The following is a 27,245-nucleotide window of genomic DNA, read 5'->3' as shown; positions in this document are numbered from 1 at the left end:
AGCATTAGATTTGTTTTGTGTCTATTCTTGAATCTCCTTATTGGATGGTGATAGTAATTATACTAGTTGCTAGACACCTATTTCCAAATCAGTTTAGCCTAGGAGTTGTCATTTCACATGCAAGGTAGGACGCCTCCAGTCTGATTTACAGTTTTGTCCCTGCACACTGTGTTCCCTCTGTATTGTGTTCACAGGGCACCATATGCAGTAGCACAATGGCAAGGTGAGATCACAGTAAAGAATGGCAGATTAGTTATGAGCAGGTGTAAAACCATTTCACAGTGAAGCCAGTGGACACAAAGCTTAATGACAACACCAAACTCCCATTTAAAATAAAACTACTGGCACTTAGAAATCAGCTTTCTGGAATTGTTACAAGTGACCTCTCCACGGGTTGTGATTTCAGCTGGCTTAGTCCTCACTGTGTCCTAACAGAATTTACATGGACTGATGGTTGTGTTTGAATGTTATCTTTCCCATGGCACAGTACTTTAACCGTGTTATAGGGAGAAAGTATTCCAGCGCTCTTCTTACCCTTGTCACTTTCAAACTACTGAAAGACTCACAGGGCTAAATTCCTGCCTCATTGCAGTCACTGGAATTACTCTGGGAATGTTTTTAACCCTTTGAATTTAAAGGTGGAGGAGAACCGACAGGCCATTCTACTCCATCCCCAAAGGGGCTGTGCAAAATTGGTCCTTACAATATATTTTCCAGTGCTTTAGCTGCTCTAGATTTTAATTTCTTAAGTGACAGGGCTTCCCTTTCTACAATCTCACTCTTAGCAAGTTGGTCCTCAGTCACGTTACATCTTCCTTTTCTTGTTTCCATCCCTTTCTCCCAGTTATACTTTTTACTACCCTAAACAATTCCTCTCCCCTCTTAGTGATGACACTCCTTTAGTCAACACACAGCCAAGCTGTATGCCCAGAACTAGAATGTGCCAGTAAGGCCCACTAGGGGCACTGTTGAACTCATCCACTGCCCCATGTCCTTAGGAAGGTGTAATGTGCATCGCCGCCTCAACCTACCAACTCTGCTATGGTGGCCTCACCATCTCTGCATTCTCTTTGGGGTGGCTTGAAAGCTGGGCAAGAGAGAAGGAGCAATCCTTGCAGTCCAGAGACAACTGTGCCTGTTCCCTGCTCAGTGGAGGTAAAGTAGCTGGGAACTCCTTGCACCTGATTTAGCTGGGGATTGGTCCTGCTTTGAGCAGGGGGTTGGACTAGATGACCTCCTGAGGTCCCTTCCAACCCTGATATTCTATGATTCTATTATTCACTCACCCTTTGCACCAACACATAAGGCCAGGCACAATATGGCCCCAGAGTTTAGTGCTTTCATTTTCCTTGTGTCAGCCAAGCCCCTCCAGTCCCTAATAATATTTCTTGCCCTTCTCTTCATTTTGCTGATATTTTTCTGATAGTGACAGAAGCTTTGCCTTTATGCTTAATATCCTTAATTTTTGGTTAGACGTGTTCTGGCTAATACTAAGAATCAAGCAACTCCAGGCCAGAAATATTAGGAGGCAATATGACTGATACAGTGACGTCCACTGGGTTACTGACTGAATTGAGGCATTAATCTGCTGCATCTCTAGGTTTTTTTGGTTTTAGTTGTTTCGGGGACACACATGAGATATTAGCTATTTTTTGTATCCTATTTTTCATGTGTTAGAGAAAGGTTCGTTTTCTTCTCTGACAGTGGCATTTGCTACCATGCACATTACCTGAGTAGGTACTATTAGACTTGTAGCATTCACCAGGTAAAAAGCTGCTTAGAGAGCTGTTCTGAATTGCATACGCACCAACCTTTTCTGGCATAACTGCGATTTGAAAATAAAAGCAACTGTGTCCATTGGAGCCAAATGGATGTGTCATTCATTTTAGTCATACTGTAGCTCTCACTGTTTTAAGCAATACTGCAAGAACGGGATGGAGAAGGAAGTTTTCAACAGCCCTCTGAAAATATTTACAGGCATGCGCAACTGATAATGGTGCATGCAAATCTGGATGCAAAAAAGGATGCACTAACTCTTGAGGTTGCAATTATGGAGCGCTGCTCAAAATAGTTCCTTCAATGGCTCTCTTTTTTTTTTTTTGAAAGTGCATGCTCCTATCCCTTGTCTTGTTTTCCAAGCACTTGAACACTTCAGTGTAGGTTGTGCTGTTTATTTTATTGGAAAACATCTGTACATTTAGAATTGACTATGTTATGGCCTCTTAATGAGGAATCTCCCAGTGACTTCGCTGAACGGGTATACTGATGGCAAACTTTAAGAAATGTTCAGATTAACCAGTGGGGAAAGGAGAAGCAAGGATTTCTGGATACGGTCCTTGAAGTACTGTGGGAGGGTTGTAAGGATTACATCATCCGTATACCGCTATGGCCAGTAATCTAAATGACATGCTCAGTAGGGCTGAGCATTGGTGGAAAGTGAATAAGAATACTATAATGGTTGCAGAGGCTAAATTATTCAAAATGGAAACAGGAAAAACAGGAAAATAATTGGAGGGGTAAGGGGCACAGATTCAGGAGTAAGGGAACACATAAGGAACAAGAAGAAAGGTGTGTAAGTGTTGAGGAGGTATGGATCAAGGGGAAAACTGGATTGGTTTGGGGGAATTATGAGAATTACTGAGGAAAAACTGAAAAAAATGTAGAGGACAAAAATCATCTGATGGACTCTCCTGCAGGGATAGATCCCTGGTAAGTAGGTGTCGCTCCCACTAAAGTCAGTGATCCTGTCTAGACCAGCACTTAATTTAGTCCCACAAGGAAGGTGGAGGTGCGACTGTGTTATCCTAGTCTCTTCTGAGTTGCTGCTGCTACACCTCTGCTCTTTGATATGTAAGCCACAGAATTTCACATAACCACTGCATGCCCAGCAACTCCGGGCATGCGTCTGCCCCGTTATGATTTTCACACCTCTCCATATCACACAGTGACAACTCCCATATTGTTTGATCAGATTTTACAGCTACTCTGTTTGAAAAACAAAATCATTTGCTTGGTCCTTTTATAGATTCCTGAACAGGTAAGTTTATATCTGCCACATTCATGGCAGACTGCCAGTGCCTGAATCTGTGCAGGAAATCTGTCTTGAAAAACATGTTAATGCTGCCAAGAAATGCATCTACGGTTTCCAAAGGCACAGGCAGACACTGTTTTAATTAGTTATCTTCAAGAGATCAAGTTACACAAAGTGTTTATCTCTAGCCAAAGCCTGGGAGTGATTGCATTGTACAGTAGCTGCCTGGTCTTTATTACTCTTTGGGGCTAAGAGAAAGAGAAAAGCTGCTTATGAGTCTTATTATATGCAGTTACCTAAGGCTTAGTTGCTAGTTCATTTTATTAGTTGTCATTTCCTTAGCATAGGACTGAACTGGGGGTGGGGGGAGATCTGGGGGGAGGCGGTGTGCCCGTGTTTGAGCCCATGAATGTGCTCTGCATCATAATGGGGGAGAAATCTGACTCATTTGAGATCAGCTATTCAACTCACTGGGCCCCTTTTGCATTCCTAAATCCAGAATTCTATCTGGAAAAGAGTTTTGCTGTTGACTTCTCTATATTTTCTATCTAGTGCTTTAATATATTGCCAGACTGGTCCCTTAGTTTATTGACTTGGGAACTGAAATATTATTCTTAACCTATGAGCTCTTTGGGGGAAGAAGCTGCCACTTCTTGACTATTTGAGAAGCCCCTTGCATAATGGGGTCCCCGTGAATAAATGGGTAGTGTTCTTCTTAGCATTCATCGTATAACAGAGGTTGGGCCAGAAGCTGAAGTCCTGACATGGACTGTACTCAGCTCTTAATCTAGTAATCCTCTACTTGTTGTCAATGGGACTTTGGCCTGTGTGCAAGCTAAGGGAGGAAAATCAGTCCTGTACATCTGTTCACGAAGAGGACCCTCCATACACTGGAAGCCATCACTCCTTCGTAGAAGGTGCTGCTATGGGATTGTTGCCCTTCCTTTCTCCAAACACAGAACTGAGCTCTCTCTGCAGGTCCATGGAAGGGTCAGAAATGGAGAAGGGACCCGGGAGGATGCTGCATATTTCTCACCAGCAGCACCACCCAGTGAGAACTTAACCACTGAGGTGATACACCAGACCTATGTGCAATGAAAAACGTCCTTTGGAGGGAGTGCGGTTCAAGGGACATTCACTCATGGAAAAAGGCCTGGAAGCCAGCCAGGGGTTTGGAGGAGCTGCAGGACACCTGGGAACTAGTGCAGTGGTATAGGGTATGCACATTGATGACTCTGACCTTGGATAGACACTCTGACATCTGTTTGGACTTTGGTGGGGGGATCAGCAAGGCTCAGGAGCCAGCTATGTTGCTTCTTCCATGAGGAAAGCAAAACCCACCTTTTGAATGGGAGATCCTGGAGGAAACTCCATGAGAGCAACCTCACAGAGTTTATTTTTCCCTAAAAGGTAGGTTTCACCCCTAGAGAGAATGATCCAGTCGCTAGGAAGGACATGAGGATGTGGCCTGTGAAGGTACTATTATCACTTAGAGAAAATAGCATTATCACTTTATACTCAATACCAGTGGTGTAGCATGTGCAATGTATTATGTAAATCAGACACAGGGGGGGAAACCCCTTAATTTTGCCAGAACCCAAGGATGGATAATCAGCTAAAGCTATCATTCATCATCTACCATGAATGTTTAGGTGGATTCCAGTCGTTCTCTCTGCTGAGACCTGATCTGTGTGCTTTGCCTCAGGGGGGAGCTATGAAGAAAGAGGTGAGATACATCCTCTTACCCTTTGGTTAGTCCAATATTTCAAAGCCACCAGTGCTGCTTTCCAGGGAATGTGGACAAAATCAAGCTCATTCCAATCACATCACAGTCTCACAAGGGAAACACTGTACATGGCAGTGCACCCTGGGTGACAGGATCTCTTGGAGATAAAAGCAGCCAGACACTCAAAATGCATATCTGGCTATAGGATGGCTCAGCAGGCAGGAAGAGATGAACACAATTATAGTGCACTAGGGAGCTCCCGAGAACTTTATGCCTGCCTAAGACATAATCCTTTATGAAGCTTCCCATGGGACTGTGCATCTCTGGCCCACATCCAGTGAAGGTCTGTGTCTTTAAGAGATTATCGGGCCCTAAAGCAGACGTTCCCAGACTGTGGTGCATGACCAGAACACTTGCTGGAGGTCTGTGAATAGCTGGCTGGTCATGTGGTCCTGGCTCACCTCCTGGTTTCCATCCACTAATTGCCAATAAAAGGCAGCTAAAAATACATTGCTTTCCCAATATTACTTTTCCATTGCTGTAGTTTCCACAGGATTGTTATGTGAATTGGAGGAAAGGTGCTCTGAGCAATTATGAACGTGAAAGAAGATGGTCCATAGGCCCATCTCTCTGTTCAGATGTGGTTCACCTTTTAATAAAGTGTATTAAGAGAATTAGTTATTTTCAAAGAGCTGTGGAACACTGAGTTGGTCCTGGGAGACTGGAGACAAGCAAATCTTCACAGAAGGAAAGAACATAAGGACATAAGAATGAGCATAAGAACAGCCATACTGGATCAGACCAATGGTCCATCTAGCCCAGTATCCTGTCTTCCAACAGTGCATAGTGGCAGATGCTTCAAAGGGAATGAACAGAACAGGGCAATTATCAGAGTCATCCATCACCTGTCATCCAATCTCAGCATCTGGTTGTCAGAGGCTTAGGGACACCCAGAGCATGGGATTTGCATCCCTGACCATCTTGGCTAAAAGTCTTTGATAGGTAAGTTCCTGGAGGATAAGTCTAATTCTTTTTTGAATCCTGTTATAGTTTTGGCCTTCACCATATCCCCTGGCAACAAGTTCCACAGGTTGACTCTGTGTTATGTGAAGAAGTACTTCCTTTTGTTTGTTTTAAACCTGCTGCCTATTAATTTCATTTGGTGACCTGTGCTCTGTGAAAGGGTAAATAACACTTCCCTAGACACTTTCTCCACACCATTCATGATTTTATAGACCTCTCACCTCCCCTCTTTTCCAAGAGGAACAGTGCAAGTTTGTTTTAATCTCTCCTCATATGGAAGTTGTTCCATACACTTAATCGTTTTTGTTGACTTTCTCTGTACCTTTTCCGTTTCTAATATATTTTTCTGAGATGGGGTGACCAGAACTGCACACAGTATTTGAGCTGTGGGTGTACCATGGATTTAGATAGTGACATTATGATATTTACTGTTTTATAATCTCTCCCTTTCCTAAGGGTTCCTAACGTTCTGTTAGTTTTTTCACTGCTACTGCACATGGAGCGAATGTTTTCAGAGAACTATCCATAATTGCTCCAAGATCTCTTGGTAACAGATAACATAGACCCCATCATTTTGTATTTATAGCTGGGATTATGTTTTCCAAAATCCATTACCTGCATTTATCAACATTGAATTTTATCTGCATTTTCTTGCCCAGTCACTCAGTTTTGTGAAAGCCCTTTGTAACTCTTTGCAGTCTGCTTTGGACTTAACTATCTTGACTAATATTGTATTTGCAAACTTTTCCATCACACTGGTCACCCCTTTTTCCAGATCATTTATGAATATGTTGAACAGCACTGCTCCCAGTACAGAACCCTGGGGAACACCACTATTTACCATTCTGAAAACTAACCATTTATTTCTACCCTTTGTTTCCTATCTTTTAACCAGTTACTGATCCATGAGAGCACCTTCCCTCTTATCCCATGTCAGTTTACTTTGCTTAAGATCCTTTTGTGAGGGACCTTGTCAAAGACTCTCTGAAAATCTAAGTACACTATATCTACTGCATCCCCTGGGCCCATGTGCTTGTCTCCCCGCCCACCCCACCCCCCAAGAATTCTAACAGATTGGTGAGGCACAATTTCCCTTTTGACTCAACAAATCGTGTTCATCTGTGTCTGATCATTCTGTTCTTTACTATAGTTTCAACCAATTTGCCTAGTACTGAAGTTAGGTTCACCAGCCTGAAATTGCCAGGATTGCCTCTGGAGCCTTTTTTTTAAAAATTGGCATCACATTAGCGATCCTACAGTCATCTGCACAGAACCTGATTTAAGTGAGAGGTCACATGCCACAGTTGTTAGCTCTGCAATTTCATAATTGAGGTCCTTCAGAACTCTTGGGCAGAGGTGTTGGAACAATTTTAATAGTGGGGGTGCTAAGAACCATTGGACCAAATGTAAACCATGTATATAATGAAAACCACTTCAAGCCATGGGGTGCAGCCGCACCCCTGCATGTATAGTTCCGGCACCCAAGAGTCTTGGGGGAATATCATCTGGTGTTGGTGACATTACTATTAAATGTTTTTGTTCCAAAACCTCCTCTACTGACACCTCAGTCTGGGACAGTTCCTCGGATTTGTCACCTAAAAAGAATGGCTCAGGTGTGGGAATCTCCCTCAGATCCTCAGCCATGAAGAGTGATGCAAAGAATTCATTTAGCTTCTCCACAATGGCCTTGTCTTCCCTGAGTGCTCCTTTAGCACCTCAATCGTCCAGTGGCCCCACTGATTGTTTGGCAGGTTTCCTGCTTCTGATATACTTAAAACCTTGCTGTTATATTTTGACTTGTTAGCTAGTTGCTCTTCAAATTCTTTTTTAGCCTGCTTAATTACACGTTTACACTTGACTTGCCAGAGTTTGTTCCTTTCTATTTTTGGTAGTAGGATTTGATTTCCAATTTTTAAAGGATGCCTTTTTGCTGCTGACCACCTCTTTTACGCTATTATTTCACCATGGTGGCATTTTTTTGGTCCTTCTACTAATTTTTTTTTATTTCGAGTATACATTTAATCTGTTATGTCGGTTTTAAAAGAGCTTCCATGCAGCTTGCAGGCATTTCACTCTTCTGACTGTTCCTTTTCATATCCATTTTAATAGCTTCCACATTCTTGTGTGGTTCCCCTTTCTGAAGTTAAATGTTACTGGGGTGGGCTGCTTTGATATTTCCCCCATTATATTATGGTCACTATTACCAAGCGGTTCAGCTTAAGAAAAGTGATCCTGGCAGTTACTGTCCTGTAAGTCTAACTTCTCTCTCCAAGTGGTAGAAACACTATTGCCAGCCTCAAGAGATCAAAATGCATCAGTCAGCTCCTAAAAAGTCATAAGACTGGCCCCACAAGTCACAAGTTTTTAAAAACATCATCAACCCATGGGGTTTTTTGGGTCTGCTTTTGACTCTTTAACTTCCCTTTACTCCTCTGCCAGTGTGTGTGATCACTTTAGACTGAAAAGTCAAGCTTTAGAGCACACGAAATGCATGACTTTCCCTGGCACTCAAACAGAGACTCCACTTACTCTCTCCCCACCCCTGAACAGGAGAATGGCCATCCATTTCGTATTGCTGTCTTGACTTCCCCCCCTCTCTTGTCTTGCTGCCTGCCAGGGCTTCTCCCCTTCCCCAGATGCAGCAGCACCAGTTCCTATTCCTGTCCCCTGCAGCTTCTCCTCTGCTTGGATCCCAAATAGAGAAGTCCCAAAGCAGAGGGAGGCAGAGAAGTGTTACTGCTGGGTCCGGGGCCTTGGACTATCTGTGTCCTTAGCCCTGAGGCTCTTGCACACAGATTTTTGCCCAGCCCTGAAAATCAGAGGATTGGAGAAAAGAGAGCGCCTCCTGCAGGTGCTAAAATCCCATGACTCGCCATCAGTTCATGAATGCTGGCAGCACTGCCTTCCCCAGCTGCTCAGTGGGGACTCCCATGACCCACTACTACCCCCAGGCTGGGGGAGCTGCCATCCAATCTCCTCCACCTCCTACCCCAACACTACCTCTGCACCCCCCCTCAGCCTCTCTCCTGCCCAACATCCTCCAGCACCCCATTCCCCTGCAACCTCTAAATCTGCCTCTTCTCCACCCCTATTCTCCTCACTGCTGGTGTCTGCTGTTCTTCACAGTCCCTGAGTCCTGGCCCTAAGCCACAGAGTGGCAGCCATTTTGCCTCTAGGTGTGGCTTCAGTGGGAGGTGTCAGCCACCTTTATTAAGGGCCTCCCCATTCCCACGTCCAGATAAACTGTAGGGAGATGGTGGCCATCTTGCAGGCTTCATCCCCATTGACAGTAATAGGAGATGGTGGCCATTTTGAATTGGGGGAAATTCATGAGTTGGCACCTTTTGTCACGTTTTCATGAGACAGGTTAAAAAGCACCCCCAAAATTGCTAGAGTTGCAATAAAATCACAGGAGTTGGTAATGCTGTAGAAATGCCAAGTAGCAAACTGATAGGACTCCCTGAAAAACCAAAACTACTGCTGCAGGCCTAGCTCAGACTGTCTGCTAACTGTGCACCCGCCAGGGACCCTGGATTGGAGCTGGGGAGCCAAGCAATGGGTTTAATTATTTCAACAGGTATAGAGGAGGTTCAGAGCCAGTACAAGCAGTGCTGCCCTGAGTCTCCTGGAACAGGTTCAGCAGCCTGTGTCTACCAGCCGAGAATGAGATGAGGATTCCTGTGTGCGCTAGGTCCCTGATCTGGAAAGTATGATGACACATAAAAGGACATGGCATTCCCCAAGCTGCCGATCTCCCCAAGAAATAACCACTTGAGACGAGCAGGTATTCCTGGTCTGCGGATGAAGGAACTGCTAGACTCCCAAATAGCTGCATTACAATCGGCCTTGGCATCTAACTTATGGGACATCATCACTCTGCCTCTCACACACACTCTCCTGCAGCACTCACCTTTCACCATTCCGCAGACAATAGCATGCTGGGTTATACAGTGTGCATGGAGAGCTTGTCTCGGGGCTGTGCAACGTGGCATTAACTTTACATGGTTGTGTTGCCTAACTGCACATCAGAAGTGGTGAGTAAACAGGCTGCTACCAGACAAAAAATACAGAGAAATTGTGTTTGTTTATCCTGCTGAAGGATCAGGACCTAAATGAATAAAATCAGCCTTAAACTGAAGTTTGTCACCTTATCCTCCAAATGATACATTCAAAGGAGCAAATAAGCTTATAGGTGCTATTCTCCTGTAGCTGATTTGGCCTGGGCATTTGTTTCCCTCCCTCTCCTGGAAATAAGTGCACCCACCAAGAAATAAAAATCTAAGTATGCATCTGCCTGGGATTATGTGAGGCCTAATTTCAGTATGGCCAGACGGACTCTCCTCCTTTTGATGTGCACAGCAACTGTGTGAGCCTGCACTTGGCTAGCAAATACAGAACCAGCCTTAAATAGCTTCCCATAACAGGCGCTATTGCACATGCTGCCATTGTGACGGTAGACGCACTCCGATGCTAACACACAGAACCCCTAGGGCTAAATTCTGCCACTGGTTGGAACTGACAACTTATTGTAGGAGCCACCAATGAAATACTTATGGACCAGTCAGTTTGTGAATGAAGAAATGAGTAGTCAGACAGTATTTGATATGACAAATCTGCCCTTAGCTAACGTTACCTTTAATTAATATTTCTGTATTATACTTTTAATAGAAAAAGAGACCACTGATGATGCTCAAAGACTTACCATCATGCCTGTGAGATATTCTAATGGTCTTTTTTCTGTATCTGTCACAGAGTAACAGAATTTGATATTTCCTCTGTATGCATAGGGTCCATGCTAGGTTTCAATCATGGCCACTTCAATTTTTCTACCCTGGAAGTTATGAAATGAAGATTGAAACGAGAGTAGCAATAGCTAGCCAGGAAATGGAATTTCTATTCTGCTGGCATGTCTCACATTTCAAAATTTCTTTTCCCCTGGAATTGCACTGAAAAGTCAACACTTAGAAATTTACTGCAAAATAAATAGTCAGGAATATTTCATTTTAGAAACATCAAAACAACCTTCTTGAAAGATTTCATTTCAACAAGGTCAAAACTCATCATTTTAGCTTAACTGTTCTGATGTTATAAGCAGGGCCGGCTCCAGACCCCAGCGCGCCAAGCGCGCGCTTGGGCAGCATGCCGCGGGGGGTGCTCTGCCTGTCGCCGGGAGGGCGGCAGGCAGCTCCGGTGGACCTCCCGCAGGCGTGCCTGTGGAGGGTCCGCTGGTCCTGAGGCTCGGGTGGACCTCTCTCAGGCGTGCCTGCGGATGCTCCACCGGAGCCGCAGGACCAGCGGACCCTCCGCAGGCACGTCTGCAGGAGGTCCACCGGAGCCGCGGGACCGGCGACCGCCAGAGCGCCCCCCGCGGCGTGCCGCCATGCTTGGGGCGGCGAAATTGCTAGAGCTGCTCCTGGTTATAAGACAAGTCAAAATGAAGCACTCAGTTTTCCATCTGTAAAACAGGGAAAATATGTCCAGGTTTCCACCCTTTGTCTGCCTTGTCTATTTAGACTGTAAACTCTGTGGTGCAGGGACTGTCTGATACTAGAGAGCTCTTTAATCTAGCAGACAAAGACATAGCAAGATCTAATGGCTGAAACTAGACAATTTCAAACTGGAAATACGGTGATTTTTTTTTGTAAATAGAGTAACTAATTATTGGAAGAGCTTAGCAAAGGCTGCGGTAGATTCTCCATCACTCGAAGAGTTTAAATCAAGATGGGATAACTTTTTAAGAGATCTGCTTTAGCCTTACAGGAATTACTGGGTGAAATGCTCCGGCCTGTGTTATGCAAGAGGGCAGACTAGATAATAATGGTCCCTTTTGGCTTTAAAACTTCTGAACCTATGGCCACTAGCAAAGTGGGGTCCCAAACTTGGTTGGGGCTTCAGTGTGTGACTAATACAAAGAATACGATAATAATTAATAAGTAGCATCCAGTAACAAGTAGCCAGAATGAACCATTACCAATATTAGTTATAACTCTTCATACTGATACACCCTGTATCACACTCAGCAACTCCATGAGCAATGGATTTAAAAAGAAAAAGACAAATTTCCTGTTTCAGAGCCTATGAACACTCCTCTCTCGTCCATACCTTGATGTTAGAAGTTTCATCGGTAATTCATTTTGCATGGTTAAATTGACACTCTGTAACCTCTATTCTTGTGACTCTACAGACTCAGGCTGTAAGCATCAAATGACCTGAGAGTCATCTGATTTACAGAAGCCTCAATTCTAAGAGCTTTCTATGCTGCCAGAAAAATATCTCTGAGCTGGCCAGAGGAGAGCAAATCGGAGAGTCACAAATATACTTATGAAAGCAGGTTTTAGTAAAGACGCCGCCATTGAAATCCGTGAAAGGAACTGTTCATGTCTGATAAGTAAAACTATTCCATTTTCTTTTGCATTTGAATACCCAACTCTGAGCCAGGCTATTCAGGAAACTGTGCTACAGCAATTAAGGAACAGCACTTGTACGGTTTACAAATGAAAGAGAGAGACAGGAGAAGAAAATTGGCTGGTAGTTAGGAATTAAAAGTAAAATTTTCCATGAAAACAGTGTAAGAACTGAGAAACATCCCATGGCTTATGGCCCTGTTAAAGGCCCAGTTATCGATTTTCCTGTTTTTGTACTGTGCAGGTAATACAGACAGTTGCCACTCCCCCTTGCAAGGAAACAATATGATTTACTGAAATAATTGGGCAGGTTCAGCTGCTCACATCAAGTTTGTGGTGTATTGTATACATGCAGGATTTCTGTATTCATTTTATTTTGTGATGACAGATAGGGACCTTAATGTTTTCTGCTAACAACCCAACATGTTTTAGATTTCACTCTGTTAAAAGAAACATATTCAGTTTCATGCTAAGGATTCTGGGTACGTCAATCCAGCAGGCATTTCCTGTAATTTGCAGAGAAGAATTATAATTAGAACCATTGGGGGATATTCAAAGCACTAAGTGCTCATATTACTAGATTACAAAGCATCTGTTAGCTAGCATCCTTCTTTTGGATGAGATTCAGAAACAAGGCCTTTGCTACCTGTGGTCATAGGGGGATTTATCTTTCAAGGTGCTGAGTGCTCGAGAACCCATCCAGCAAAGCATTTCAGTACAAGCTTAACTTCAAACACTTGAACAAGTGCTCCAATACCACAGTGGTGGACATGGTCTAAGAACCCAAAGAGCGAAGCAGAATCCCATTTATTTCAAATTAAGCATGTGCTGAAGTGCTTTGCTGGACCAGGGCCAGAGAGCTTGCAGGATCAAGCCCTAAAGATCCTAGACAACTTTTCACAAATGAAGTGGTGTTAGCTCTGCTGGCTTGGTTAAATGGCAATTATCACAACTACATTCTGCCTACTTATGTTCCCCACTTCCTCTATGTAAGTGTCCTGTGGAATGCCCATGTGATGTTAAAGACTGGCCAGTTTTCACCCAGATGTGGAAGGTGATTCCTGTAAATGTGAGGCCCAGACCTGTCAGTCTGATGCACAGGATTTAGGACTGCTCACATGCTTAATTTCTTCAGGATCAGGCATTATAAAGCACCATGAGAGCTTGTTGGGATCAAAGAAGCTACTTAAATGTTCGATATTATTATTTCTTCAACTGGCTTATTTTTCCCATGGTAGGGGAATAATTCTGAATACAGTTTATGTCTGGAGGTAGTACATATGCTATAGCAATGCCATTTATCATTGTATTTCATTTCATCTGCAGAGGGAAAAGTGGTATGAAAATGCCTGGAGAAAGTGAAATGTGGTAATATGATTCCCCTGTGCACAGAAGAGTCTCACACAGACAGCAGCTTGATCAAAGAAAGTTGGCACTAAATTAAAATTCCTAATTGGGGCGGTATCAAAAGCAACACTTATGTAGCGAGACTAACTGACTACCACCGCTCCTCACAGAAGCCTGTACAAGTGTGAACCTGTTTTCTTATCACCCTCTCTATCTCCCTCTATCCTGGAGTAATTGAGTTCTTTCCAACCACCTGTGTACAGCTATCAACAGTTTGAAATCCAAAAGCAGTGATCTAGGTCTTGCATCTGGAGTACCTTAAAGCAACTACAGCATAGTTCTGAAGCATTAGATCATTGTAAAGGTGAGCTACAAATTAAAGACTCTCCATTTACATCAGCAATATGCCCTGGACATCCCCATGCACCAAGTCAAGAGGGACTTCCAACACACACACAAATAAGGTCAGTGTTTTCGATATGGTAGCCTAAATTTAGGCACAAAAATCCCACTGATTCAAACACCCAACAGCGATGAAAGCCAGCATTTATTTAAGGGGGTGAGTCTGAATATGGATTTAGGGCAGAAAACCAATGACCCAAAAATTTGTAGGATGCAAAAAAATTAAATAATGGGTAATTTTTTGTAGTAGCCTGTGCAATGGAAACGCCACTTAGCTGAGTTATTGGCACCGTTCAACCCACCCTCCTGTAGTACACGGACTGTTGCTTTTTATTTGCCGTTCACTTCTGCCATTTGCCCATTTTCATACTTGAATGGTCTGTGTTTATTTCATGCTGGACTAACCCTCCTGGGGCCGGTTATGCTGTCTTCAGAACTAAGCTCCAAGCACAGAAAAATACAATAGAAAAAGTCACTTAACATGGGGCCCAGCGGTGCAAACCCTCCTCCTCATGGAAACAGGCCCACAATCCGGCCCTGTCTAATGATTGTTTATTTAACTAAACTCCACCCCATTCTTGCCTTTTTTGGCTTGAATTCATTCTTGCAGCACACAGTGGCTGGGTGTTTTCCTATTCAGGCTGGCTTTTCCATGCTCTTCTATATGTTCACGAGTTAAAGCCCAAAAGCCTTTTGGCGTACAGTGCTCTCCTCTGCCTCTTGTGCATGACCCATTCTGGGCCACACCTTACTGTGATCTCGCAGTTTCTGGCCTGCCTCAGACAGCACCAAATGCTTTCTTTGTGCAGTGAATCTTTTCAAGATCAAAGAACTGTGAGCAGCTGGAGAGCCTGGATTTTTTTTTGCTTACTAATAAACTCATAGGGCCAGATTCAGCAAAGCTGATTTAAGGAGGGGTAAATGACACCTGCCTACTCCAGGCCAGAAAGGCCAGTTGTGGTTCCAGTGGGTTTTCACGGGATAATGTGGCCACTCTCCCTTGCATTTGCCACCAAGCTGTGGCAGCTTTAACTAGCTCTAGAACAACATAGCTGGCAGGAGCCAGTGACTGGAAGGGCTGAATTAACACAGTCCTTGCGTGTTCCAGCCACGCCCCTATCCCACCTGCCTAAACCAATAGCTTGCATTGCTGCTAACTGTACCTCCTTCCCCACCCAGTGGACTTTCTGCTGCCAGCAACCTGAAGCAGGGATTCCATCCTAGCATAAACCCTGATTGAATCTAGCTCAGGAGGTGTGGAGCAGATGAGAACTTTAACTAGCAAACGGATTCAGCAAACGTGTTTAGGCCTGTGTGTGGTAGAAGCTGGTCTGGGAAGGCTTTTGTTTTGATTTGCATGAGCTGCTGAACTGTGGAAACCCAGGTTATTATTATTACATTGCTGGATCAGACACTGGATCAGAGGAAGACCTCTTTCATTGCTGCAAGATTCCGAGTCCTTTTTCACAAACTGGCATTTGATCTAATCATTTTTACATCGCCGAAGAACTAAAGCTTCAAAGCCCGTCTTTGCAAAGGCATGCTCATAACCCAGTATTGGCCAAAGAGATTTTGCATGGTATACGCAGCTACTGCCCACCACTGGAAAAGGCAACCATGGTGTCAATGTCTTAACTTGAAAATGTGAGGGATAATTGAGGTTAGGTTGTAAATCAGGCTAATGGGTCGAAGAAATCAAAAGAGGGGGAGGGGGATTTACAGCTATGCCCTTTCACACTGCAAAATCTATTTCATTTTTCCCACAGGAAGGTCGGAACACAGGAATAATACCTGAATACATAAATGTAAAACTAGCCTTTTATATTTCAAACAATAGGAGACAATGGGCCTGATCTGGAGTTTTGCCATGGATTTCAAAGGGAGCAGGGTTGAGCCATAAGAAAGAAAGAGACAGGTTGGACACGTTTATTATTGATCGGTGTTCCAGTGGTTCTTAGAGGCTCCATCCGAGACTGGGGCCTCGTTGTGCTAGTGCCTATACAATCACAGATAAAGAGACAGTCCCTGCCCCAGAGAACATGCAGTCTAAATGGACAAGGCAGGGAAGAGCTAGAAGGTAAAAACAGAAGCCACCTGATTTCCCCAGAGCATATGGTAGATCAGAACCCACATCTTCTGATGCCCTCTGCAGTGCCCCAGCCACGAGACCATCCTGCCTTGTGAGGGTGGTGTGCTGTGCCCTCAGCAGTAGGAAAAGCTCTGCACCCCCCAAGGACCTGAAATGGAGATCTAAAGGCTGGCTGCATTTTCCCAGGGTTACAATGCAGTATGGAGTGATTCAGCACAAGCAGCTGGGAGAATTTAGAGCCTTCACCTTAAGCAAACAGAGTGTTACATCCTGTCAGTGTTACAATACGTGTGCAAATACAACAGTTAGGCAGGGCCAAGAATGGAGTGTTATACAGTAATGACACTCTGTTTTCGAACGCTTCTACAAACCCAACCCAGTTAGCTTTTGTGTGCTCACAGCATTCATTGCTCCTGATTCTCCCTTCACTTGTACACGTTTCTCACTGTGTAACTCCATTGACCCTGAGTTACTCCTGATTTACCCCCAGCATAAGACAGAGGAGAATCAGATCCCATGATTGTGGTTTCTGATGATTGCTAATTGTCCTAGTCTGAATGGTTACATATATTCCACTGCCATAGTTCCTATTCAGGAGCTACAGTGTGTGTTTGTTTAGACATCACACAGTCACGGGTGGGGAGTTGTATTTTTTTCCTTCCTCTTGGAGTCTATCACCAGGTTTGCTCCCCTTTGTAATTGTAAGGTGCAGAGGACTGGACTAGATGACCTCTTGAGGTCCCTTCCACTCCCATGATTGTATGATAAGGACTAATATAAACCACAAACGTTCTAGCACCATCCCTGAGTTCTGTTTTTCATATCAACTCATATCCTTATTTCAGTTTACCATTCTCATAAAATGCACACTTTGCACTTCCATAGTGCCTTCCAGCCATGGATCTTAAAGCATGTTACATATAAAACGACAAAAAGTCCTGTGGCACCTTATAGACTAACCGACGTATTGGAGCATGAGCTTTCATGGGTGAATACCCACTTTGTCAGACGTGGGTATTCACCCACAAAAGCTTATGCTCCAAGACGTCTGTTAGTCTATAAGGTGCCATGGGACTCTTTGTCGCTTTTTACAGATCCAGGCTAACACGGCTACCCCTCTGATACGTTACATATAAAATAAGTAAAATCATGTATTCATATCTGAATATTGGGGACACCATAGCAGAATTTTCAAAAGCCTCCATGATCCATCACTAACTTCAAGCACTCAGCAGCTGACCTTCCCCTGATCTGCTGCACACCCTCCATCCACCTCCTCGCCAGTCATCCCATACTATGATGACCCTCCACCTTTCCTTCCATAATAACTTTTTCAGGGTATTTCTTTCTCTATGCCTAATATGACCAAAGTACTTGAGTTTGCACCTGTTGATTTCCAACATCAGAGTCTACTTCTCTCCAATAATATTTCTAATATTGGCATTCATCTTTTTTTCCCCATCCAGGATATATGCAAGTGTCTTCACTAGCACACATTTCAAAAGCGTCAATTTTCTTCTTATCAGCAGCATTAATGTTACATAATTCACATCCATAAATCACTATGGAAAAAATTAGGTTTTTCACTTATCGCACCCTTGTACATTTTAAGACGCCACAGTTTTTCCACATTTTCCTAAGGGGGGGCCATAGATGAGCGAGCCATCCAAAGTCTTTTTCCAGTTTCTTTGGAACAGTCTCCTTGGTTACAGATATATGATCCCAGATAATTAAGTTCATCTACTGCCTCAACAGTCTCTCCGTTAATTATGATAACCTCCTGCATCCAGTTTTTGTTAGCCATGTCTATGTACATGCATTTTATTTTCATCTCGTTCAGGAATAGTCCATATTCCTCACTAATTGTTTTTAGAGACCCCCAACATTTGTTGCATTGGCTCAGTGGGTGTATCATCAGCATATCTGAGGTCGTTCAAAAGATATCCACCACTGGAGATCCCAGCTCCTTCCACTTTGTCTAAACCTTCCAAGTCCTGTTTCATAATAAATTCTGTGTATATCTTAAAGAGCCTTGGGGACAAAATATACCCACCCCTTGTCTCACACCTTGCCCAGTGAAAAAACACTCACCATTGTATCCTGCTCTTTGCACTGTGGTCTGTTGTTGATGGTAGAAACTTACAATGAGTTCAGTGAGATGCTTTGGAATTTCCATGTCTCCCAGTATCCTCCAAAGAATGTGATATATTATATAACACATGGTAATGGATTAAACCTCACAATGCTATAGTGGGGCAGGTAGATATTCTCCCAATTTAAGTAGAGGAAAACTGACACAGCTTGATTTGCAACACTGGCAAATGTGGCCACTGATTGGGTGCCCAACTTGAGGCACCAAGGGTCTGAGCACTCTGTGACACAGTGGTATGATTATGACATGATTATGATGCATCTTGTACAAAATGTGTCATGTGAAGTATCGATGGAAAAGTTATGGTTTACTTAATATGATTATCCCACTTTTATGAGGGTATCATTTTTGTATAAGGAGTTATGAATATTGACTATGTATCTGTATTTCAAATGTGCTTGCACCTGGGTAACACCCACAAAGCTTTACATGCAGTCTAACCAGTACATCACTCCTATTCAAGTTGAATGACCCATCAACATAGACAATGGGCCATGGAGAAGGCTTATCCACACCTGGGGTCGCTTCAGTCAGCCTATGGATAATGACTGCCATGACTCATCGGCGCATGCAAGGGCTTGTGACTAGGTCACATGATGCTGAACTCCATGTTGGTACCTGTATTTTTCCACAAACTGGGCTGGCCTTCCCAAAGGGGTTCCCACCATATGGAATAAGCTATAAAAGGAGGAAGTGACATCACCACGAGGCCTCACTCCCCACACAAGAGAACACCTGGAAACACCTAAGGGACAAAGACTGAACTGGGGGAAGTGCTGGTCCCAGGCAGGAAAGAAGAACGCCTGCTTGGGTATGGGAGCTGGGTGAGCTGTTTGTACTATCTAACCGTGAGACACTGCTTGATTCAAATCCTATCCAGTTTAAATAACTTAGATTGCACTTGTGTTTTATTTCTTACGGTAATCTCCTTTGACCTGTATGCTATTACTTATAATCACTTAAAATCTACCTTTCTGTAGTTAATAAATCCAGTTTATATTTTTTACTTAAAACAGTGTGGTTTGCTTGAGAGTATGGGAAACCTCAGCTCAGTTAACAAAGGCTTGTGCGTGGTCCTCTCCCCATCGAGGGAGGGGGTGGACTGGGAAATAAATTTGTACTGGTCAGGCTTTTCACCAGGGCAGGATGGTACAGCTCTGGGCTCCTAGGTTGTGGAGGAGCCTCTCTATTGTTAGTTCATGAGTGGCTGAGGAGAAGCCTTCATGTGACTGCAGCTGGATGTGTCCCTGTCTGTGGGAATGCTGGTGGGAATGCAGGACTGGTAGTGGTCTGCAGCTTGTCACAGTAGCACAGTGTGAGAGGGAGCCCAGGCTGATAAGACAGAGGGCTCAGTGGTACCCCAGTTCCAGGTTGTACCACGGGGGTGAGGAAAGACAACCCGTCACACACCTATAGACCCTTTTAACTTCATTTGGAGATACAGATGTTCAACACGTCTGAAAATCAGGACCAAGCCATCTTAAATTGATGTGCCCAAAGTCACACTGGTACAGGGTCAGGAATAGAACCTAGGATTCCTGTTTGTGTGTGAGTTTAACAACACAACCATCTTTTGTCTCGTTTTTAGTAGAAACATTTCTCTGCCTCCTTTGGGATGATTCCTTTCTAATATCACAGCCCTGGCACCAATCGCCTACAGCGATGCAGGACATCTGCTGCTCATGCCCTTTCTCCTGTACAGACATGCAGTGCTGGCTGAAGTGATACAACCCCTGTTCTTTGTTTTCATTCATCTTTCTAAGTCAGCTCAACAGCATCTGCATCCCTCCAGTAAGAAACGAAGGTTGACTGCGGCACCATAATGCTAGTGTAACACCAACAGACCCTGGTCATCAGCAGGTAGAATTAAACCAGGGACCTCTGGAGCCTCCATCTGCGGTGCCTGAGCCTCCACCGCATGAGCTAAAAGCCATCTGGCTGTTAGCGAAGGCTGTAGAGCAAATTCATTAATCTCCGGCTCTAAGTGGTCCTGGTGCCACTAGATGGGACAGAACCCACACCCAGGAGGTGTGTGGGTTACACTACTACAATAGAACCTCAGAGTTATGAACATTTGTAACCCCAAACAAAACATTATGGTTGTTCTTTCAAAAGTTTACAACTGAGCATTGACTTAATGCAGCTTTGAAACTTTACTACGCAGAAGAAAAATGGTGCATGTAACCATCTTTATTCAAATGAAACAAGCACAGAAACAGTTTCCTTACCTTGTCAATATTTTTTTAACTTTTTTTAGTAGTTTACATTTAACACAGTACGGCATTACAGTTGCCTTTTTGTTTTGTCTCTGCTGCTGCCTGATTGCGTACTTCCACTTCCAAATGAAGTGTGAGGTTGAGTGGTCAGTTTGTAACTCTGAGGTTCTACTGTGTGTTGCCAACAAAATGTGCAAAGCTAATGAGTAAGAGCTCTGGAAACCACTGAGACCTTTAAACTCGGTCTTGGCATGCTGCATGCAGCCATTGCATGGTATGTTTCTCTCTGTGATACGTAGATAGTTAAGAGTTGGCACTCTGTAATACAAAGTGCCTCTGCACTAAAAAACTTCATTCCCTAGTCTTACTCCAGAGCAGGATGAAGCTGTTTGCAACACTCCATTGTCTTTCCTGTGAGACTTTACTTTCTATGGAAACCTAATGATAGATAGTGTATATTTTGTACTTTCTAAAATAAAATGGGTGGGAAGCTACATTTGGTCACCATTGTGTCATGGCTGTTTTTTTGAATAAAGGCCTCGAAGCAGCCATGTCAAAGGTACAACATATAACTGCAATGAAAACCAACCCCAGTACTTTCAAATACGGGAATCTGATTTTATGTTAATTTGTACATCAGGTGGATATTTTGGAATGGGTGCCATAACTCAGGGCACTAATAGGATTTATTACACTGCCTTGACCTCTTTGACCTCAGGCGAATCATTCCACTTCTGTATGTCTCTGTTTCACCCCTCTAAGATAGTGACAACAAGGTTTATTTACATCAAAGGGACACTTAGATAATGTACGACCAGTGCCTTGAAGTTATAAACTGTATATACTGTAAGTAAGTGATTCATATTATTGTGTAACAGTGTTTCCCAGACTGATCTATGGATCACCAGTGGTCTACACAGTGCTTTTTGAGGAGCCATATAGTGGAATATGTTGACAATCATAGGGTAAACTGGAGGCTGGGCAGCAGGTTTCTTCATGAGGGCAGGAAGGGAGGAGGGAAACCTCTCAGGTGGAGATGCACTGTCACGCCTTTTAAAAAGAGGAACAGTAGTAATGATACAGTAGTGAAGAATGACAGTATTTTCAGCTTGATCATTCTCTATTTATTCCACAGATTAAAGTTAATCTACAATCTTAACTGCATATTTTCCAAATTAATTATGTTGGTACATTAGTCCATCTATGCAGCTTTGGTTATTTTAGGGGATTACTTATAGATACCTATGATATTCAGATAGATAGCACCAATCATAGTATCTCAATGCTGTTAGCCATATTTAATTTATAGCTAAGAAGCAAGGCTTTGCAGTCTAACAATGTATCCAGTAATATACATGTTGAAATAAGAAGAAAAAAACTCACTAAAACTTGTGCAGCCATTTCTATAAAAACTGAAGCCTCCTAGCTGGGGATACCTGTCCCCCCACAAACCACCCCCCTTTCACAGGGCTCTGACATTCAAGCCCCTGGCTTAACGAGGTACTTTCAACTGAGGGTGACTCCCTCATTTGGGACAGATTAAGCACAGTCCTGCTTTTCTGCATTCCTAGAATAATTACAGCATTGGTAACCATATTTCACTATCCCTGCATTCAGTACTAAGGTGATTTGTACCCAACACAAGCCAAAGTTGATCACTTTGACATTGCTGTATTTGCTGAATATGTAAGCAGAGCAGGAGCAAACTGTATTTACATAAACACACCCAAATCATTCCCCTTCCCAGCTAGCTGTCAGGGAAGCATTCATTCAGACCGTGCTTACATATACATTCATTTTAATGATATTTGTGATCTTAAAAAGGCTGCGCACACATATAAGGAATTTGCATGTCGCGTTTTAGAGGATAGTGAACAGAATGGTTATTATTTATACTACAATAGCGCCTAGCAGCTCTGCTGAGATTGAGGCACTATCATGCGAGATATCGTACACTATCTGTGTAGGAGACGATGGTCCTTGCCATCTATACCAATAAGGCAGGAAAGAAGTATTACTATCCATATTTTACAGATGGGGAACTGAAGTAACGGGAGTTTCGGTGACTTGTCCAAGGTCACGCAGGACATCTCTATCAGATGCAGGAGCTGAAGTCAGGTATCTCAAGCTTCACTACAACACCCTACCCACAAGGCCATCCTTCCACTCTGTAGGATGCAAACTCATCTCATTCAGGGATGAGTAAAAGTTAATCAGATACAATCAGATACCATTTGGTAATGGTTCTCTCTGCATGAGAGAGAGCTCCTCTTATGGATCATTCCCAGGGCCCTGACAGATTAGTTCCAACATTCCTCACTTTGTGGCCTGCCAGTAAATGTTCTGCAGGGCATCAGTGATCCAGGGGGACAGGCTGAGAACTACCAAGCAGAGCTATGGTAATACAGCCATACGTAAGGCCTGACCCAAATCCTCTGGCTGTATCACAGCTGTCACTACAGCACACAAAAGGCCAACAACTGAGTCAAGGGGCCTCGGATGACCCTGTTAAAAAGAATTATAGAGTTCAATTGCAGAGTTTGACCATTAACAGTCCTGCACCTGCTAAGTAGGTGTTATAAACAGCCAGAGTTCAAGATTCCATCCTTGATGTAATGCTTCCTTAATAGCAGCAAAGAGTCCTGTGGCACCTTATAGACTAACAGACATATTGGAGCATGAGCTTTCGTGGGTGAATACCCACTTCATCGGATGACATGCATCTGATGAAGTGGGTATTCACCCACGAAAGCTCATGCTCCAATACGTCTGTTAGTCTATAAGGTGCCACAGGACTCTTTGCTGCTTTTACAGATCCAGACTAACACGGCTACCCCTCTGATACTTTCTTCCTTAATGTTTATATGTCTTCTGTAAAACTATAAAGAGCTAGAATTGTAGGATGGATTGCAATATTAGGTGTATGTGATCCATTTAGAAGCTAACAGAGTGGTGAGCCGATGCTTGAGACAAGTCTGTCATTCTTCAATAGGGTTAGATGGGGCTGGAGTGTTAAATTCTCTACTAATGGATTGTCTTCAGTGTCTCCTCTCTGTAATGCACATGTAATCCATAAATACAGTAGCTTTCCCCTTTGTCTCAATTGTTAAATCCTCTTGCAGTTCTTTCAAAGCCAATCTCTCTTGGAAGTCATATTCAAAGCACTTCTACTTCACATTTAATCAATAGCAGCACAATTATTTCTCTCCATTACCCTAGGACAACTATCGAAGAAGGAGTGAGAGTTGTTCAAAGGAACAACTGATGCCAGCTTCTGGGGAGGTGGTTAGTTGTAGGGGAGTGTCAAGGAGCTTTCAGTACTTTCCATTTCTAGTCTGACTTGCCTCATGTTTGTTACTGGAGAGTGACATAATTCAAGCAACAAGAAAAAGCAGCATATGTAACCAAACTCCAAATTACCAGTGCGAGGATGTAGATAGGTCAGGCCACTGGATGGGAGACTTATATCTCTCTCCCTCTCCTTCACTAGGCGAGGTGAAATCAGCTATTCTGAAGTCAGTTTCCTCTGGCTGATGTTTCCCAGTTTCTCTCTAAAATTCTATATAATACACGGAATGGTCTCTCAGGCCGCTCCTACGGTCTCCCTTCTCCTGGCCAGACTACCTGATCGCTCCCACTACCTTGAGGCTTTTCCCCTATACTCAAAGCTCTTCCATGACTACCACTGCCTCACTTCTCAGGCTGCCCCACACTAGCCTGAACCTCCTTGACAGACCTGACTATCTCCATGATCCCAAGGAGACCATCACCCCAAGCCTGAAGCACCTCAGTCGTCTCGTTACCACCCCACAGTCTCGGAGGCCATTCCTCCCTGATCTGATATGTCTGGATAAGAACGGCCATACTGGGTCAGATCAAAGGTCCATCTATCCCAGTATCCTGGCTTGAGGCCAATGCCAGGTGCTCCAGAGGGAATGAACAGAAAAGGAAAATGATCCATCTCCTGTCGCCCAATCCCAGTCTCTGGCAAACAGAGGTGAGGGACACCATCCCTGTCCATCCTGGACATTGATGGACCTATCCTCCATACATTTATCAAGTTCTTTTTTGAGCCCTGTTATAGTCTTGGCCTTCACAACATCCTCTGGCAAAGAGTTCCACAGGTTGACTGTGCATTGTGTGAAGAAATACTTCCTTTTGTTTGTTTTAAACCTGCTGCCTATTAATTTCATTTGGTGACCCCTAGTTCTTGTGTTATGAGAAGAAGAAGAAGACAATAACACTTCCTTATTTACTTTCTCCACACTAGTCATGATTTTATAGACCTCTATTATATCCCCCCTTAGTAATCTCTTTTTCAAGCTGAAAAGACCCAGTTTTATTAATCTCTCCTCATATGGAAGTTGTTCCATATGCTTAATCATTTTTGTTGCCCTTCTCTGTACCTTTTCCGTTTCTAATATATTTTTCTGAGATGGGGCAACCAGAACTGTGCACAGTATTGGAGCTGTGCATGTACCATGGATTTATACAGTGGCATTATGATATTTACTGTCTTATTATCTATACCTTTCCTAATGGTTCCTAACATTATATTAGTTTTTTTTGGCTGCTGCTGCAGATGGAGCAAATGTTTTCAGAGAACTATCCACAATGACTCCAAAATCTCTTTCTTGAGTGGTAACAGCTAATGTAGACCCCCCATCATTTTGTATTTATAGCTGGGATTATGTTTTCCAATGTGCATTACCTTGCATTTATCAACATTGAATTTTATGTGCCATTTTCTTGCCCGGTCACCCAGTTTGTGAAAGCCCTTTGTAACTCTTTGCAGTCTGCTTTGAACTTAACTCTCTTGAGTAGTTTTGTATCATCTGCAAATGCATGGCTCCTGCTAGCCCTCTGTTCCAAGGAGAACATTTCTCTTCAAAGGCTCCATTACCTCTCTCCCACTCAAGACCTTTCAGATCTAGTGTGATCTCTGAGAGTTGTCCTGTTCCAAAGTGGCCCGAAACTCACTGACAACTCTCGTTACCATCCTACTCCACCACAACCATCCTCTCTTGGCCTGAAACCTCTCAACAGAACCTGCTCCTTCCAGACAACTGAAACGAATGCCCAAAATATAATAATTGCTTATCATTATATAAACTACACCATTAATGCCCTTCAGCCTTAAGTAGCTGCCAAGGTGCCCACAGCAGTTAGAAGAAGCAAGAGCTTTACAAGGCTCAAAAGGCAAGACCTCACAGAGCCAAACTGACACACAGGGAAATAGGACCATGTTCAGTCGATCTGTCTACTGCTGTAATCTCGGTATCTCTGTAGCTGTTACAAACATATCATAAAAAGAGTATTTATTCATGCTTGGAAGATTTGCTTGTGGTTAAGACATTGAGCAGCGACTTGGGAGATGTGGCATCAGCTCCTGACTCTGCCACACACTCCCTGTGTGACCATGGGCAAATCACTTAATCTCCCTGTCTCAGTTCTCCAGCTATAAAATGGGGATAGTCTCTTCTTTCTTTCACCCTGTTTTTCTCCCCTATTGAGATTGTAAGTTTGCAGGGGCAAGGACTGCCTCTATGACAGCCCCTAGGAAAATGGCACCTCATTCTCAGTTTAAGCCTCAGCACCACTGTCATACAAATACTGAACAATACCACCTTGCAGGAGCTATACGTTACCTATACTGGCAAAAATACAATGACTGAAGCAATAAGTGCATGGAGCACATTATCTCTTTACAGTCAATAATGTAAGTTAAAACAGTCACGATACTGGCTGTCCCTTTGATTTTGAGCTAGAGGAGTGCACCATGGTGACAGAGGCCCATTTGTGCTTCACTACTCATGAGGGCTGGTCTACACTGGGGGAGGGGGTGGGACTCGATCTAAGATACACAACTTCAGCTACGCTATTCATGGAGCTGAATTCAAAGTATCTTAGTTCGACTTACCTGCCTGTCCTCACGGCAGCGAGTTAACTGCCGCGGCTCCCCTGTCGACGCTGCTTACTCCTCCTGATGAGGTGGAGTATGGGCGTCAATTCGCGGATCGATTTATCACATCCAGACGAGACACGATAAATCGATCCCCGATAGATCAATTACTACCCACCGATCCGGCAGGTAGTATAGACGTACCCACTTGTCAGGCCTGACATACTCACTACACCTTCCAGACTGGTGTCATGATGTTCATTTAAATGCTGGTCATTAGTGTCACTGTGAAATGTTGGTAACAACTCGGTAGCTGAAATTATGGATACTCTGATAATATGTCCTGGAGATTGTAAACAACCAAAAATGACCAAACAGGTTTCTTCTGTATAAAGGGGAAAGAGAATATGGTGGCAGATGTCCTGTCCAGGAGAGAAGACTCTGATCTGCTGCCTCTGGATCAGCCAGTGGCTCATCCTCCAGCAACTTTGTAAGGGGGAGATGTGACCCAAGAGCATACCAGTGCCAGAGAGCAAGAGGCTCCTTAGACCAGGTAATGAGTTTCAGCTGGCCTGACCAATTCACTGTACCCCAACTCACTATGGTTACAATCAATATCTAAATGGTGTCATGTAACATCATCGAAAAACTAATAACTCACTAATCGTTAACATTCTTGTGTGCTATGTGTACGCAATGTGTACTAAGAGTTATGGATATATGCTGGAATGATACCTTAAATGTGTTTAAGCCAGGCACAGCAGGGGGAGTTGGTAAACGGGTCTGCCCTAGACAATGGAATGTATATTTGCTTCTCGGACCAGCCTGGGAGAGACAACGAAGGCCCACTTACATTAAGTAAACAAAGCTATCAAGCTAGTAAGTGGGGGAGCATACAGCTTTCAGTAGGGAAGAGAAACTTTATCTGGGCTATAAAGACAGCAGGGCTGAAC

General features: G+C 43.6%; 1 protein-coding gene across 1 annotated transcript in view; it reads right to left on the bottom strand.

Annotated features, from left to right (window-relative positions):
- Positions 1–18,375, bottom strand: part of AHNAK2 (AHNAK nucleoprotein 2) — a 144,400-nt gene extending 126,025 nt beyond the window's left edge. The window contains exon 1 of the mRNA XM_039533859.1: positions 18,114–18,375. Within this exon, the coding sequence (XP_039389793.1) occupies positions 18,114–18,198 (85 nt within the window). The 5' untranslated portion in view covers positions 18,199–18,375. The remainder of the gene's footprint in view (positions 1–18,113) is intronic.
- Positions 18,376–27,245: the final 8,870 nt, after the last annotated feature.

The sequence above is a fragment of the Mauremys reevesii genome, linkage group 4, assembly GCF_016161935.1.
Source record: "Mauremys reevesii isolate NIE-2019 linkage group 4, ASM1616193v1, whole genome shotgun sequence".
NCBI lineage: Eukaryota > Metazoa > Chordata > Testudines > Geoemydidae > Mauremys > Mauremys reevesii.
Note: the sequence above shows the minus strand (reverse complement) of the source record. Positions and strands in the feature narration are given on the sequence as shown.